Source organism: Eumetopias jubatus, unplaced genomic scaffold, assembly GCF_037043125.1.
Source record: "Eumetopias jubatus isolate StellerSeaLion01/CBP00866 unplaced genomic scaffold, mEumJub1_p1.0 scaffold_8, whole genome shotgun sequence".
NCBI classification, from domain to species: domain Eukaryota; kingdom Metazoa; phylum Chordata; class Mammalia; order Carnivora; family Otariidae; genus Eumetopias; species Eumetopias jubatus.
This window is the reverse complement of record NW_028274814.1, coordinates 9,588,330-9,603,102: the sequence shown is the minus strand read 5'-3', so window position 1 is coordinate 9,603,102 and position 14,773 is coordinate 9,588,330. Positions and strand designations below refer to the sequence as shown.

Here is a 14,773-nt window from a genome sequence, read left to right as displayed (position 1 = left end):
CCCTATCATTTTGAGGAAGTTCATTTCTATTCCTTGCTTCTTGAGGTTTTTTTTTTTTTTATCATAAATGGGTATTAGATCTTGTCAAATGCCTTTTCTGCATCTATTGAGAAGATCATGTGCTTTTTATCCTTTACTCTATTAGTGTGGTGTATTACACTGATTGATTTTCCCATGTTGAACCACTCTTGCTTCGCTGCGATAAATCCCACTTGGTCATGATGTATAATCCTCTTAATGTTCTATTGAATTGGGTTCGCTAGAATTTTATTAAGGATATCTGCATCCATAGTCATAAGAGATGTTGATCTGTAGTCTTCTTGTAGTCTTTGTCTTGCATTGGTATTAGTGTAATGTGGCCTCATAGAATGAGTTAGGAAGTGTTCCTTCCTTTTCAATTTTTTGGAAGGATTTGAGAAGGATTGGTGTTAATTCTTCTTTACGTGTTTAGTAAAATTCACCAGTGAAATGATTTGGTCTTGGACTTTTCTTTGTCGGGAGGTTTTTGATTACCGATTCAATCTTTTTCCTTCTTACATGTCTGTTGAGATTTTCTATTTCATCTTGAGTCAGTTTAGGTCTTTTGTGTGTTTCTAGAAATTTGTGCATTTCATCTAGGTTATCTAATTTGTTGGTGTAAGTCGTTTATAGTATTTTTTATAATCCTTTCTATTTCTCTAAAATCAGTAGTAATGCCTTCACTTTCATATCTGATTTAGTTATTTGGATCTTCTTTTTCTTCGTCACTCTAGATAAAAGTTTGTCAATTTGTTGATTTTTTTAAATAACCAACTTTTACTTTTGTTCGTTCTCCTTTGTTTTTCTATTCCAGTTTTATTTTTCTCTGTTCTAATCTTTTCATTTCCTTCCTTCTGTTAGCTTTGGGTTTTGTTTTGTTTCTATTTCTACAGAATGTCTAGAAATCACCATAAGGTGATTTAAGATCTTTTTTCTTTTTTTAATGTAGTAGAAATTTATCTGTGAGCACTGGTGTTGCTACATCCAGTAAATTATGATATGGTATACTGTGTATTTCTTTTCATTTGTTGCTAAGTATTTTCTAGTTTCCTGTGTGATTTATTCTTTGGCCCATTAGTTGTTTAATTTCCATATATTTTGAATTATCCAGTTTTCCCTCTATTATTGATTTGGAGCTTCATTCCATTGCTGGTTGAAAAGATACTTTGTGTAATTTCAATATTTTTACACTTTCAGACATATTTTGTAACCTAACATATGATCTATTCCAGAGGATGTTTCACGTGCACTTGAGAATTCTGCTATCATTGGGTTGAGTGTTCTATATATCTCTGTAAGGTCTAACTGATTTATAGTGTTGTCCATTTCTTATGTTTCCTTATAGATTATCTGCCTAGGTGTTTTATTTATTATTGAAAACGGTATACTGGGGCACCTGGGTGGCTCAGTTGGTTGGGTGGCTGCCTTTGGCTCAGGTCGTGATCCTGGAGTTCCAGGATCGAGTCCCGCGTCAGGCTCCCTGCTCGGCGGGGAGTCTGCTTCTCTCTCTGACCCTCCCCTTCTCATGTTCTCTCTCTCTCATTCTCTCTCTCAATAAATAAATAAAATCTTAAAAAAAAAAAGAAAATGGTATACTGAATTCTCCAACTATTACTGTAGAGCTACCTATTTCTCTCTACAAGTCTGTCAATATTTGCTTCATGTATTCTGGGTCTCTATTGGTGGCGCATGTATGTTTGTAGTTTTTCTATCTTCTTGATGAATTGGCCTTTTTATCAATATATAATGTCCTTCTTTGTCTCTTTTAACCATTTTTAAAATAAAGTCTCTTTTGTCTCATATTAGTATATCCACCCCTGCTGTCCTTTGGTTACTATTCGTATGAAACATCTTTCTCCATCCTTTAACTTTCCATTTGTTTATGTCTTTGGATCTAAAGTGAGTCTCTTGTAGACAGCAGAGGGTTGAATCATGTTATTTTATCCATTTTGTCAATCTCTACGTTTTGACTGGAGACTTTAGTACATTTATATTTAAAGTAACTGCTGACAAGAAAAGACTTCTGCTATTTGGCTCTTTGCATTCTGTGTATCTTATAGCTTTTTGTCCCTCATTTCATCCATTATGCCTCTTGAATATTTAGTTTCCATTTTTCTAGTGAGCTGTTTGATTCTCTTGTCATTTCCTTTGGCAATGACTTTGTGAGATTTTCTTACCATGGAGATTCATATAATTCTAAATTTTAAACAATCTACATTAAATTGATACCAGCTTAACTTCAAAAACACACAAATAGGGTGGCGCCTGAGTGGCTCAGTTGGTTAAGTGTCTGACTCTTGGTTTCAGCTCAGGTCATGATCTCATGGGTGGTGAAATTGAGCCCCACAGCGGGCTCTGTGCTCAATGTGGAGTCTGCTTGAAGATTCTCTCCCTCTGCCCTTCCCCCCACTCGCTCTCTTGCTCTCTCTCAAATAAATAAATGTTAAGCATAACATTATTTTAATTTATTATTATAAATTTAAACATTATTTTTTTAATTTCCTTATCAGTGCTCTCCTTTAGCTCTGTCAGCATATGTAGAACAGTGTTTATAGTGTTTGTTTAGTTAAGTCCTATCTTTGTCTTTACTCAAGGATTATTTCTGTTGATTTATTTTGTTTCAAACATATTTTGAGCCACTTTCCTCTTTCTTTGTGTACCTTGTGATTTTTGCTGTTGTCGTTGTTGTTGAAAACTGGGCATTTGGCTGTCATGAGGTAGTAACTGGAAATCAGATTCCCCCTTCCCTAGAGTTTTCTGTTGTTTTTTAATGTGTTTATTTAAGTCTGCAGTAGTCCATTTTCTTAGTGATTTCCTCAAACTATTATTGTAAAGACTGTAATTCTTGTTTTTGTAGTCACTAAAGTTTCTGTACCTTAGCTTGTGTTTAGCTAGTGTCTTTTTTTTTAATTTATTTATTCATGAGAGACAGAGGGAGAAAGAGAGAGGGAGAGAGAGAGAGAGAGAGAGAGAAGCAGAGGGAGAAGCAGGCTCCCAAGGAGCAGGGAGCCCGATGCGGGACTCAATCCCAGGACCCCGGGATCATGACCTGAGCCGAAGGCAGATGCTTAACCATCTGAGCCACCCAGGCGCCTTAGCTAGTGTCTTGACATAGACTTCCTTGGATGCCAGGAGCTCTCCCACTTTTTGCAAAGTGGTTCTATGCCTGGACCCTCCTTCAGCACTTAGCAAGGCTTACACTGTGCCTAGGGATCAGCCCTAGGTGAAAGCTTAGGGTCTTCTCAGGTTTTTTCTGAGCATACATCTTGCCCTGAGTAACTTTCGAAATTCCCCAGTATACCTGAGTGCTTTTTACTGTCCTAAATTCCCAGAGAAATGCTACTCATCTTTAGCCACCAGCGGTCTTTTGTATTTTTGAGCTGTAACCTTTTGCTCTATGCACTTGAGGTTTGTTAACTCAACCTGTGGCATTTCCAATTTTCTCAACCTGAGTTGAGTTAGACAAAACAGAGGAGTGCTTCGCATCAGTCCTTCAGGTAGCCCCCAAACATGTTGGAACAGACATAAAATGTTTTAGGAATACGATCTGCTCTGCTTCCTCCAGAAACAGGGAATTGGTTCCATACTGGTGACATGAGCTGTTACGGCTTTAAGACTGCCACTGCCTTAATGCTGTGGCCACCTTGAGCCTGTGGCCGCTTTAACACATCTGCCACTTTATGACTTCTACCACACTGGAGAGGGAGAGGGACAGGGCATGTAAATTCACTATAAAACCTTCCTACTAGTTTGAAGTGCTCCCCCACCTTTTCTTTTATTCAACACTTGCTTGGTTGTTGTAAGCTTTTGACTATTTTTCAGAGTTCACAGAATTCTGAAAATATATGCTTCTTTTTCTATATTTCTGGGGCTTGGGAGGGGTGATGAGACTTGGGAAATTCCTACTCCAGGTTTTGCTGACGTCCAGCACTAAACTCTTATTATTTAAACTTTTTTCCCGATTAGCCATAGGGTGCAATCAGAGAGAATAGTAAAAAGACATAAAGAAATTGTGGCCAGGGACGCCTGGGTGGCTCAGTCGGTTAAGTGGCTACCTTCAGCTCAGGTCACGATCTCAGGGTCTTGGGATCGAGCCCCACATCTGGCTCCTTGCTCAGCAGGGAGCCTGCTTCTCCCTCTCCCTCTGCCCGCCACTCCCCCTGCTTGTGCGCTCTCTCTCTGTCAAATAAATAAATAAAATCTTCAAAAAAAAAAAAAGAAATTGTGGCCAGTTTTGTTTGATTTGGCGTATGTTTTTTATCTTACATATTGTGCCAATTATGACTAATTATTCCATTTGGAGGCAGATATGCTGATAGAACTAAACAAGTCCTTATTTCTGTTATAAGCTTGAACTAGCACTTCTAAGTATATAAAAATTTAATCTCTAATTTAACTGACTTAGGTATCTTCATTGTTCTGATGTGGGGTTTACCTTGTTAAGCGCTTAAAAATTGTTATCTAGGCATTAGGGTTGACTTGGGCTCTTGTGATCAGACAACCAAAATATGAAAAATATCAGCAAAACAAAAGAATTGAGGTGTAGAAAGAACCCCACAGATTATATCATTCCAGTGATTCTCAGCAGTCACAGAGAGATCTCTAAACCCACATATTCTGAGGCCCTGCCCTATTGAATGAAGTCTCTGTGGGTTCAGTTAGGAAATCTATATTTCAAAAACTTCTCTAGTTGATTCTCATGCGTAGGTTGGTTTCGAACAAATGATATCATTTAACTCTCTAGATTTTAAGGTAGAGAAAAATGAGGCCCCAGGAGGTAAAGGGAGTTAACCACAGTGGGTACTTCTCTGGAGTCAATAAACTATCTCACAACTTTGTTATTCTGGAAAGAAAGACCACATCCCCTAGAAAGCAAACAAACCAAAATACTAAAGAGGAAGGGTAGGAGGGAGGGAGAGAGGGAGGAAGAATGGGGAGGGGAAAAGACAAAATTCAGTCTTGTTAAAGTCGGTAGAGTAAAAAAAAAATGTTAAACTAGTGTGGAATCTACAAGGTACCAACAACTGGTTTGGTACAAGTTTTCTACTAGAGAAAGTTTTCAACTAGAGTTTTCAACTAGATAGTTGGTTCTGAAGATACAAGTTTATATCAATTCTTGCTTCTCTTCACAAATGATTATGGACAGGGGCGCCCGGGTGGCTCAGTCGTTGGGCGTCTGCCTGCGGCTCGGGTCGTGATCCCAGGGTCCCGGGATCGAGCCCCGCATCGGGCTCCCTGCTCCGCGGGAGGCCTGCTTCTCCCTCTCCCACTCCCCCTGCTTGTGTTCCCTCTCTCGCTGTGTCTCTCTCTGCAAATAAATAAATAAAATCTTTAAAAAAAACAACAACAGATGATTATGGACAGTAATACAGAAAATCTTATACCAAAGGCAATTAGAAAATGATTTATATTTATGTCTCTTTGAAGACATTATGTGGATGTAACCAACATACTGAACACATGGGACTCATGAGGTATAAACATACAGCAACTTTATTTTGGTCTCCCTTTGTTCCCTTGAAGTTTTGTAGGTCGAGCAAGTTCTTCCTCTGTCGCCCGAAAACTCAGGCAGGTCCTGTGACTTTTGTGGTCATTCTTAGGTAAGACAAAACGCTCCATTCAGAATTAAAATGCCAGTGTCCATGTAATAATCAAGAGGGGTAACTGGGTTTGAAGCTAAGTTTCCCCCCAGCACTCTTAGCCAGAGCAGGCTGCGCGGGATAGTCCTTAATGGGGAAAAAGGGGACTCACCAGCCCTCTTCTATCACGTCTCTCCCTACTTTCCATCTTGCTAAGGTGCCTCCTGGGTTGGAGCATGCCCAGGGAGAAGAGGAAAGGGAGCAGGAAAATTCTTAAGGTACAGATGCTGCCATGATGGTTCAGTTCGATGATTCAATTCAATTTCAAGCCTTCTCTGGGCTCGCAAATAAAACTAATTCCCCCACGAATGTGTTTGTAAGTTCCTTGGACATCTCCCACACCTACCCCTCTGTTATCACTGAGAATCTCTTCTCTCTGTTCTGGGCGGGGCCTCCTAGACAGTCCCTAAGCCATTGCCTATCCTGCTTGTGTCAGATACTTACGTATGAAGGTTATTCTTTGCATGCATGCATTTGCCTCACACAGAACCCGTATTTTTTTTTAAGAAAGATTTTTCTTTCTTTCTTTATTTGACAGAGAGAGACACAGCGAGAGAGGGAACACAAGCAGGGGGAGTGGGCGAGGGAGAAGCAGGCTTCCCGCGGAGCAGGGAGCCCGATGTGGGGCTCGATCCCAGGGCCCTGGGATCATGACCTGAGCCGAAGGCAGACGCTGAACGACTGAGCCACCCGGGCGCCCCCAGAACCCTTACTTGAACACATTTTAGGGTTCTGTGTTTATTGTCTTGTAGTGAAGTCATGTGAACAATAGTAAGACTTTTTCAAGTTTATGCTCTAATTTAAACCTTATTCTACAGCAAGTAGTGGTATATTGAGCTTCTAGACTATTTCAGAATTGTCTAACATTCTGGAAATGACAAAACTTACCCCAAATATTAGATCAGTTTCTGAAACAATCTGGGGAAAATCTTTCCCTTCTCAAACACACTCTAAATTATTGTTTACTCGTGGGAGACATCATTACCTTTCAAGGAAGGTAACCCTCACCAAACATACAGATTGTTTTCTAAGGGCAGTAATTTCTAATTTAGCCCTTCTCTGCTAAGTGAATAAAAAATTCAGAAGATTGGCCATTTTGCTGCCAGTGATGCCCAAATCGGCCTGAGCACTGCAATCGTATGAGGAAAGTTTTAGACACAGAGACTCAGCAGCTTCACTACAAACCTACTGAATCAGGATCTGCATAGCTAGGTTCCAGGAAATCTAAGGTTCTAAGACTCTCCTAGGTCATTCTGATAAACTGCTTAAAGCAAAATCCTTCTGGGGGACTGGAATATCTGCGAGTGTATTCACCAAACTCCTACAGTGTTCCACTTTCAAATCTTTTCTTCCATTGCCTATTGAACATTAAAATAAAGGTCATTGAGAGAAAGTCAACTGAGCAACTAGTCAAAGTAAAGTCATACTCCCCCATCTGAAAAATTCACACCAAAAAATCCGGAAACTTGAGAGAAGAAATGGAAATAAATGTCATATGTAACTTTTATTCTCCTTAATCTTTCTGATTTCAGAGTTCATCTTTGTTACTTTCTTCTTTTAAACTGCTATAAGCCAGTAGTGTTTGAAGAAAGTATTCATTATAGTCAAATTTTATTCTAACAAAGCAATTTACTTTTGCTCTGGAATTTTGCGTGTGTGGTTGATTTGGGGCCCTGAATTTAACTCCTAGCGCCGGTGGGCTGAAAAAAAGTGAAATACAACCATGGCGTAGACCTTTTTTTCATAATAAGAAAGTTTAGCTACTTTATTGTTACAACAGTAAAAGGTCTTTAGTCGTGTTCTTGCTGTGTTAGAATCAGTGCTTCCATTTCCATAGTGGACTCCTAGTTTTCAATCCAAACTTCGTTTCTCTCTCTTCCTAAAAATATCTAGAGACGAATATCAGTCATTTGTTTTGAAGCAGTTAACAAACAAGTGAGGTATAAAACCAGAGATTGTTGTCAATATTTTTAAATGTAATGTGGAGGGCCCCTGGGTGGCTCAGCGGTTAAGTGTCGCCTTTGGCTCAGATCATGATCCCAGGGTTGTGGGATCGAGTCCAGCGTCAGGCTCCCTGCTTCTCCCTCTCCCTCTGCCTGCCATGCCCCCTGCTTGTGCTCCCTGGCTCTCTCACTGTCTCTCTGACAAATAAATAAATAAATAAATAAATAAATAAATAAATAAATAATCTTTTTAAAAAATGTCATGTTGTGGTTGTTGGGTAGGTCAAGTACCGAATCCATACTTTAAAATGCTGTCTATATATTCTCATTTCTGGGAAACAGGCACGTCTTTGTTACTCAAAATGGACTACATTTCCAACTCTTTTGCAATTAGTAGCAACTTTTCTAGAGCCCACTTCAGCAGTAGACAAGAATCCTGAAAATGTTTTAGGAGGAGTCTTTCTACATTTTGCTAAGCACAATGCATATTGAACCTGGCTCTGAAATACAGGAGCTATTTAGGATTGCATCTATGGCTAGCTGGGGTCAAGGGTTGGGTGAAAAGAGCACTGGGTATGGGTACTTTCTCTGCTACAGCTTGCCCTCCCTTTGCTGTTGTATTCCATTGACACCCTTTGAAGAGCAGAGAGGAATTAACCATCGGGAGTGCTTTAGTGCATCTTTGTGGTTCTCAGCTACCAGTCAGTGGGGAGTAGTGCTTGCTCAGCTGCAGAAGAATCACCCAGGAAGTCTGGCAAAAGCACAGATAACTTCTCTGTTCCCTCTCTCCTTTTTCCCACTTGGTCTGGGATGGTGCCTGGGAGTTAAAGGTCTCCAGTAGACAGGTATGGGAATGATTGCCCAAGAGCTTTCTGACCAGGTGTCCAAGTCGAGAATGCTATAAACCGATGGAATTTCCGTATAGAAGCTACCACCACAGATCCCATGATTTTTCTCTCCAAATATACAGGAGTGACTGTGTATGCAACAAAATGTGAGCTGCAACCTTTGGAGTGATTTCTGCGGCCTTGGCAGTGGTGAGCGGTTTTGGCCTGATGTTGGACATTGGGGTGCCATTTGTGATCCTAGTTGCAAATTCACCGTTTCTTATTCTGGGTGAGTAAAACAAAACGTTGAGACTACACGTTGTAAATGTGGGGGTGCAGGGTAGATAAGGGAAGGAGTTTAGGTTAGATTAAGCAAAATAATTATATTTAAGTGGCTCTATAGATCCAAAATGAGGTGACAGGAAAAAAGAAAGTCAAATTGAATTATGTGTCCTTAGAGGTAGAGAAGTCTAGTACCCCAGATGGGAAAACACAGACAAGGGACATGAACAGGCAGTTCACACCCCAAAAGTCCGAAATATGAATCCCCCGAAATATAAGAAAAAAATAATTTCCTCTCTCAATTAACTGAGGGATGAAAATTAAACCAAAAGTGAGACACCTTGTTTTCTTACCAGATTAATAAATGTCAGCAAGATTGAAGGAAAGTTGTATGGAAATGAACACTCATTCTGCTATGGGACAATGATAAACTGGTACACCCTTCTGTTAGTCCAGTTTTGCAACAAATCAAAAGACTTAAAAATTAAACAGGGAATGCCTTTGGCTTACTGATGCCACTTCTAGGCATTTGTCCTAGTAATTGGACAAGTGCTTAAAAAGTAGAAAAATTATGTTCATTTTGGCATTATGTAGAACAGGAAGGTTTTGAAAGCCATCTAATCCCCTATCAACATGGGATTGGGCAACTCAAACATAACATATTAAGATTTTGAATCCTATTCAGTCCTTAGAAAGAGGTAGATTTATAAGATCTGTAAGGTACATATAAGACCTAAAACCTCTGCCAGAAAAATGCCGGTTATGAAACAAGGTGTTCGAAATAGAGAGATACAGTTGTACGGGCGTATTTGTACAGGACAAATTCTGGATGGACATATGTAAAAATGAAGGGTGGAATTACAGTTGCTCAAATTTTTCTCTGTATTTTCCTGTACTTTCAGAATTTATAATAAGCATGAGAAAACAAAGGTGTTTATATTTGAGGAAGCAAGGAGCTTGGAAGTAGTAGTATTTGGTTTCCCAGGGCAGACAGTGATGAGCTGTATACTGGATGTCTCGTCCACAGCTATACTTAGTCACTCAGTACCCCCCACAGCCAATAACAACTATGGTTAAGGTGTATATAATTGATTTAATGTAAACCAGGATTGGATAGTATGTGTATTCACGGGAGTGTGAACGGTTCTGTGTGTGTGTGTGTGTGTGTGTGTGTGTGATTTAAGCAACTCAAGCAAGAAATGTGTGAGGACAATTTCTGAATAAGGTTCTATAAATAATAAAACTAGTTTTTAAATACCTGATAAATATCGATGAGTTCATTCTTGGTCCTTAGTACTTCTGATTCTCCCTTTTGTCCAGCTGACTACAACTGAAATCCTCAAGGCCGCTAGCCATGGGATGGCGGGATGCAGTTTGTGACAGACTGTGTAGACTTACGTTCTTTTAGAGCCTTCTGCCTTCTTGATCATACCCATAGAACATCTGATCAGAGGCAAAGTTGCAATTCCTAGCGCCCTCCCATGGAGAAGATCCCCCCAAATTGAAATGAAGATCAGCATTTTATTCCACTTTTTGTATTTACTTGTTTATTTTATTGAGTTTGTATCAGTATACATGAGTGGAAGTAGGTGTCAACTCTAGTAGAAAGCTTGAGGGAGGTGAACTTTCTCAGCAACATGCTCATGCTGTCCTTACTAATTCCCCTTTCTTCTTGCTAGTCCCCCTTTCCAAGTTTTCAGTGGTGATTTCAAAGTCCTCAAATGTTCTTCTGCCGTCTCTATTCCAAACCAGTCGTGAAACATCCCTGTGGAAAAGAATTACCTTAGTAGGCATTAATATGTAAGGGATTCTTAAGATTGACTTTGGTGCGTGTGTCTGACCTCAAGAGTACTTGCATTTTACTAACAATTCCCTAACCGGGGAAAGTAAGTTTAAATCCTGACATTCTGGGTACCAAAAACAAAGTAGGAGGAAAATGGTGTGTGTGTGTGTGTGTGTGTGTGTGTGTGTGTGTGTGTGTGTGTGTGTGTGACAGAGAGAGAGAGAGAGAGAGAGAGAGAACTATGTGGTCCCTCTCAAATCATACCACATTGATAGTTAGATGCTAACTGTAGAACAGATAAGTCCAGCTTATATTTTAAGCAACAGAATGTTGGCTTGATGTGTTTGGGCATCTGTATAAAATGGTTTATGAGGTTCCTAGAAACATCGCCAAAGGCAAGGGAAGCAAGGGCAAAAATGAACTATTGGGATTTCATCAAGATAAAAAGCTTTTGCACAGCAAAAGAAACAGTCCACAAAACCAAAAGACAACCGACAGAATGGGAGAAAATATTTGCAAATGACATATCAGATAAAGGGCTAGTATCCAAAATCTATAAAGAACTTATCAAACTCAACACCCAAAGAACAAATAATCCAATCAAGAAATGGGCAGAAGACATGAACTGACATTTTTCCAAAGAAGACATCCAAATGGCCAACAGACACATGAAAAAGTGCTCCACATCGCTCGGCATCAGGGAAATCCAAATCAAAACCTCATGAGATACCACCTCACACCAGTCAGAATGGCTAAAATGAACAAGTCAGGAAATGACAGATGTTGGCGGGGATGCGGAGAAAGGGGAACCCTCCTACACTGTTGGTGGGAATGCAAGCTGGTGCAACCACTCTGGAAAAGAGTATGGAGGTTCCTCAAACAGTTGAAAGTAGAGCTACCATACGATCCAGCAATTGCACTACTGGTTATTTACGCCAAAGATACAAATGTAGGGATCCGAAGGGGTACGTGCACCCCGATGTTTATAGCAGCAACGTCCACAATAGCCAAACTGTGGAAAGAGCCAAGATGTCCATCGACAGATGAATGGATAAAGAAGATGTGGTATATATACACAATGGAATATTGTGCAGTCATCAAAAGGAATGAGATTTTGCCATTTGCAATGACGTGGATGGAACTGGAGGGTGTTATGCTGAGGGAAATAAGTCAATCAGAGAAAGACATGTATCATATGACCTCACTGATATGAGAAATTCTTAATCTCAGGAAGCAAACTGAGGGTTGCTGGAGTGGTGGGGGGTGGGAGGGACGGGGTGGCTGGGTGATAGACATTGGGGAGGGTATGTGCTATGGTGAGCGCTGTGAATTGTGCAAGACTGTTGAATCACAAATCTGTACTTCTGAAACAAATAATGCAACATATGTTAAGAAAAAAGAAAAAGAAGAAGATAGCAGGAGGGGAAGAATGAAGGGGAGTAAGTCAGAGGGGGAGACGAACCATGAGAGACGATGGACTCTGAAAAACAAACTGAGGGTTTTAGAGGGGAGGGGGGTGGGGGGATGGGTTAGTCTGGTGATGGGTATTAAAGAGGGCAAATTCTGTGTGGAGCACTGGGTGTTATGCACAAACAATGAATCATGGAACACTACATCAAGAACTAATGATGTAATGTATGGTGATTAACATAACAATAAAAAAATTTTAAAAAATGGTTTATGAGGGAAAATGGTCTCTCAAGTAATCCAGTGGAATCAAAGATACACTGCTAATCCTGCTTCGACTAACACCCACAACAGTTTCCTGACTCGTCATTAAAACACCCTACATGAGGACTAGGAGTAGAGCATCCTGTGCTAGGTACAAATAACGGGAGTACGTACGAAGCACAGAGTTGTTACAGAGGAAGGGGTGAATTCTGTGGTGGATTCAGAGGCAACCAGAGAAAGCAACTGGGAAAATAGTATCAAAGCACAGATTGGGCAAGATAAATAAGACCCCTTCTAAGAGATGGACAAAGAAGATGGTTTGAGTTTATGTGTTTAGTTTTTAATGGGTATTAATGTGCATGAAGATTGTTTCCCTTTTTTAACAGGTGTTGCGGTTGACGATATGTTCATAATGATTTCTGCCTGGCAGAAGACTAGCCTCGTGGATAACACAAAACAGCGGCTGTCCAGTGTCTATTCCAAAGTGGCGGTGTCGATTACAATCACCACCATCACCAACGTCCTAGCCTTCTATACAGGGATTATGACCTCTTTCAGGTCCATACAATACTTTTGCATCTATACGGGAACAACCCTGCTCTTTTGTTATTTCGATAACATCACCTGTTTCGGAGCATTTATGGCTCTGGATGGTAACAGAGAAGGAGTCTGTCTACGCTGGTTGAAAAAGCCAGAAACTCCTGACCAAAAATGTTCCTCACTGAAAAGGTCCTGCTGTCTCCCATGTGATTCTCTCCCGGATGAACAAGAAACTGATATCCATCCGATGAATTTGTTCTTTCGAGACTGTTTTGGCCCTTTTCTCACAAGCACTGAGTCCAGAGTTTTTGTAGTGCTTATATACATTTTGTACATCATGAGCAGTATCTATGGGTGTTTCCAAGTGCAGGAAGGTTTAGACCTTCGAAATTTGGCAAGTGACGATTCCTACATCACACCATGTTTTAATGTAGAAGAGGATATTTTTTGGATTATGGTCCCAGGGTTATGGTTGTTGTTACTGAACCTCTTGACTACTGGGATAAAGATGCTAGGCAAAAACTGGAACTACGTCTGGCAGATTTGGAAAACAGTGACTATGTAGATAAAAATCTCACAGAGTTTTGGTTACGAGAGTATGTGCAGTATATGGAAAACAGCAAGCAAGATGTAAATGATAAGGACATTTTATGAACGGCTTGCCCAATTTTTTAACACGTTTTCCACTTTTTGTGTCTGATACTAATATTTCATCGTCACATGAAATCATTTCTTCCCGGGGCTTCGTTCAGACCGTGGGTGTTTCTTCTTCAGCCGATGAGAAGAAGGTGTTATCCCAGTTACGCAGCAGAGCTGAAAAGTGCAAAATCCCCCTAATGGTGTATAACCAGGCATTTGTATATTTTGATCAGTATACCCCCGTATTGGAAAACACTGTTCAAAATGTCATTGTTGCATCAACCGCTATGTTCGTTGTTTCCTTATTGTTAATTCCTCATCCACTGTGTTCCTTGTGGGTAACTTATGCTACTGCATCTGCGATTGTGGGAGTAACGGGTCTCCTGGCATTCTGGAATGTCAGTCTCGATTCCATATCCATGGTTAATCTTGTCATTTGCATAGGGTTTTCTTTCGATTTTTCTGCACACATTTCTTAGGCATTTGTTTCCAGCTCTAAGCTGTCAGTAAACCAAAAAGCAATTGAGGCAGTGTATGGGCTAGGCTACCCACTGTTACAAAGTGCACTTTCAACAGTAATAGGGTTGTGTGTTTTATCTGCAGCTAAAGCATACATCTTCAGGACATTTTTTAAGATGATGTTTCTTGTTATGGTATTTGGGGCTGCTCATGGCCTAATTTTTATTCCAGTATTCTTAACCTTTTTTTTGAAGGTCTGTTTGAATATCCACTAACAAATCAAAGACTAATTATAAAATTCCTGATTGTCGCACTCCAATCTGATAACAGGGCACTATTAGAAATAGTCAATAAACTAAAAACAAAGGCATGTTTCCTTGGCTTGGAAATCCCATTTAAATTGTTATTGAAAATATCCTGGAAAAATCAATTAGGCTTACATTAAAATATCTTTACTATAGGAAGTGTTGTCATCTTTATTACGGTCTATACAATCATTCATAAGGTATGACTTTCCAATTATTTTTTCCTTTTGTTTCATTGTTAGAAGTTTCTGCCTGAAATTCAAATATTTTATGCATTGTAATATAAATGGAATATTATTTTCATTGTACTTCCTAGATCATTAATATGTAAAAGTATAACTTATTATTTATTCTTCCAGTCTGGGGGCTTCGTATGCATTTTATTAACGGTGTATCTTGATAAAATGAAATTTTTAAAGTTTTGAAATCCAATTTATCATTTATCATAAAAAAATGGTCAGTGTTTTCTGTGTCCTCTCTAAGAAGTCTTTGCCTATTCCAAGATTACAAAAAAATCCATCTATGATTTCTTCTCAGAGCTCATAATTCTAATTTTACATTCAGGTCTATGATCCATAGATCTGTATTTTTTGAGACGTGTGGATAGAAGTTCATTATCTTCCCATAATAGTTACCCATTCAGTTTTCCAGCATCATTAGTAAAAAG

The 14,773-nt window shown here is 39.6% G+C and overlaps 1 protein-coding gene across 1 annotated transcript in view; it reads left to right on the top strand.

Moving 5' to 3' along the window:
* LOC148163647 (patched domain-containing protein 3-like) overlaps window positions 1–14,352 on the top strand; it is a 34,702-nt gene extending 20,350 nt beyond the window's left edge. Inside the window, 4 exon segments of the mRNA XM_088025518.1 lie at window positions 8,571–8,716; window positions 12,550–13,140; window positions 13,143–13,346; window positions 13,349–14,352. Of these exon segments, the coding sequence (XP_087881644.1) occupies window positions 8,571–8,716; window positions 12,550–13,140; window positions 13,143–13,346; window positions 13,349–14,076 (1,669 nt within the window). The 3' untranslated portion in view covers window positions 14,077–14,352.
* The last annotated feature ends 421 nt before the right edge of the window (window positions 14,353–14,773 follow it).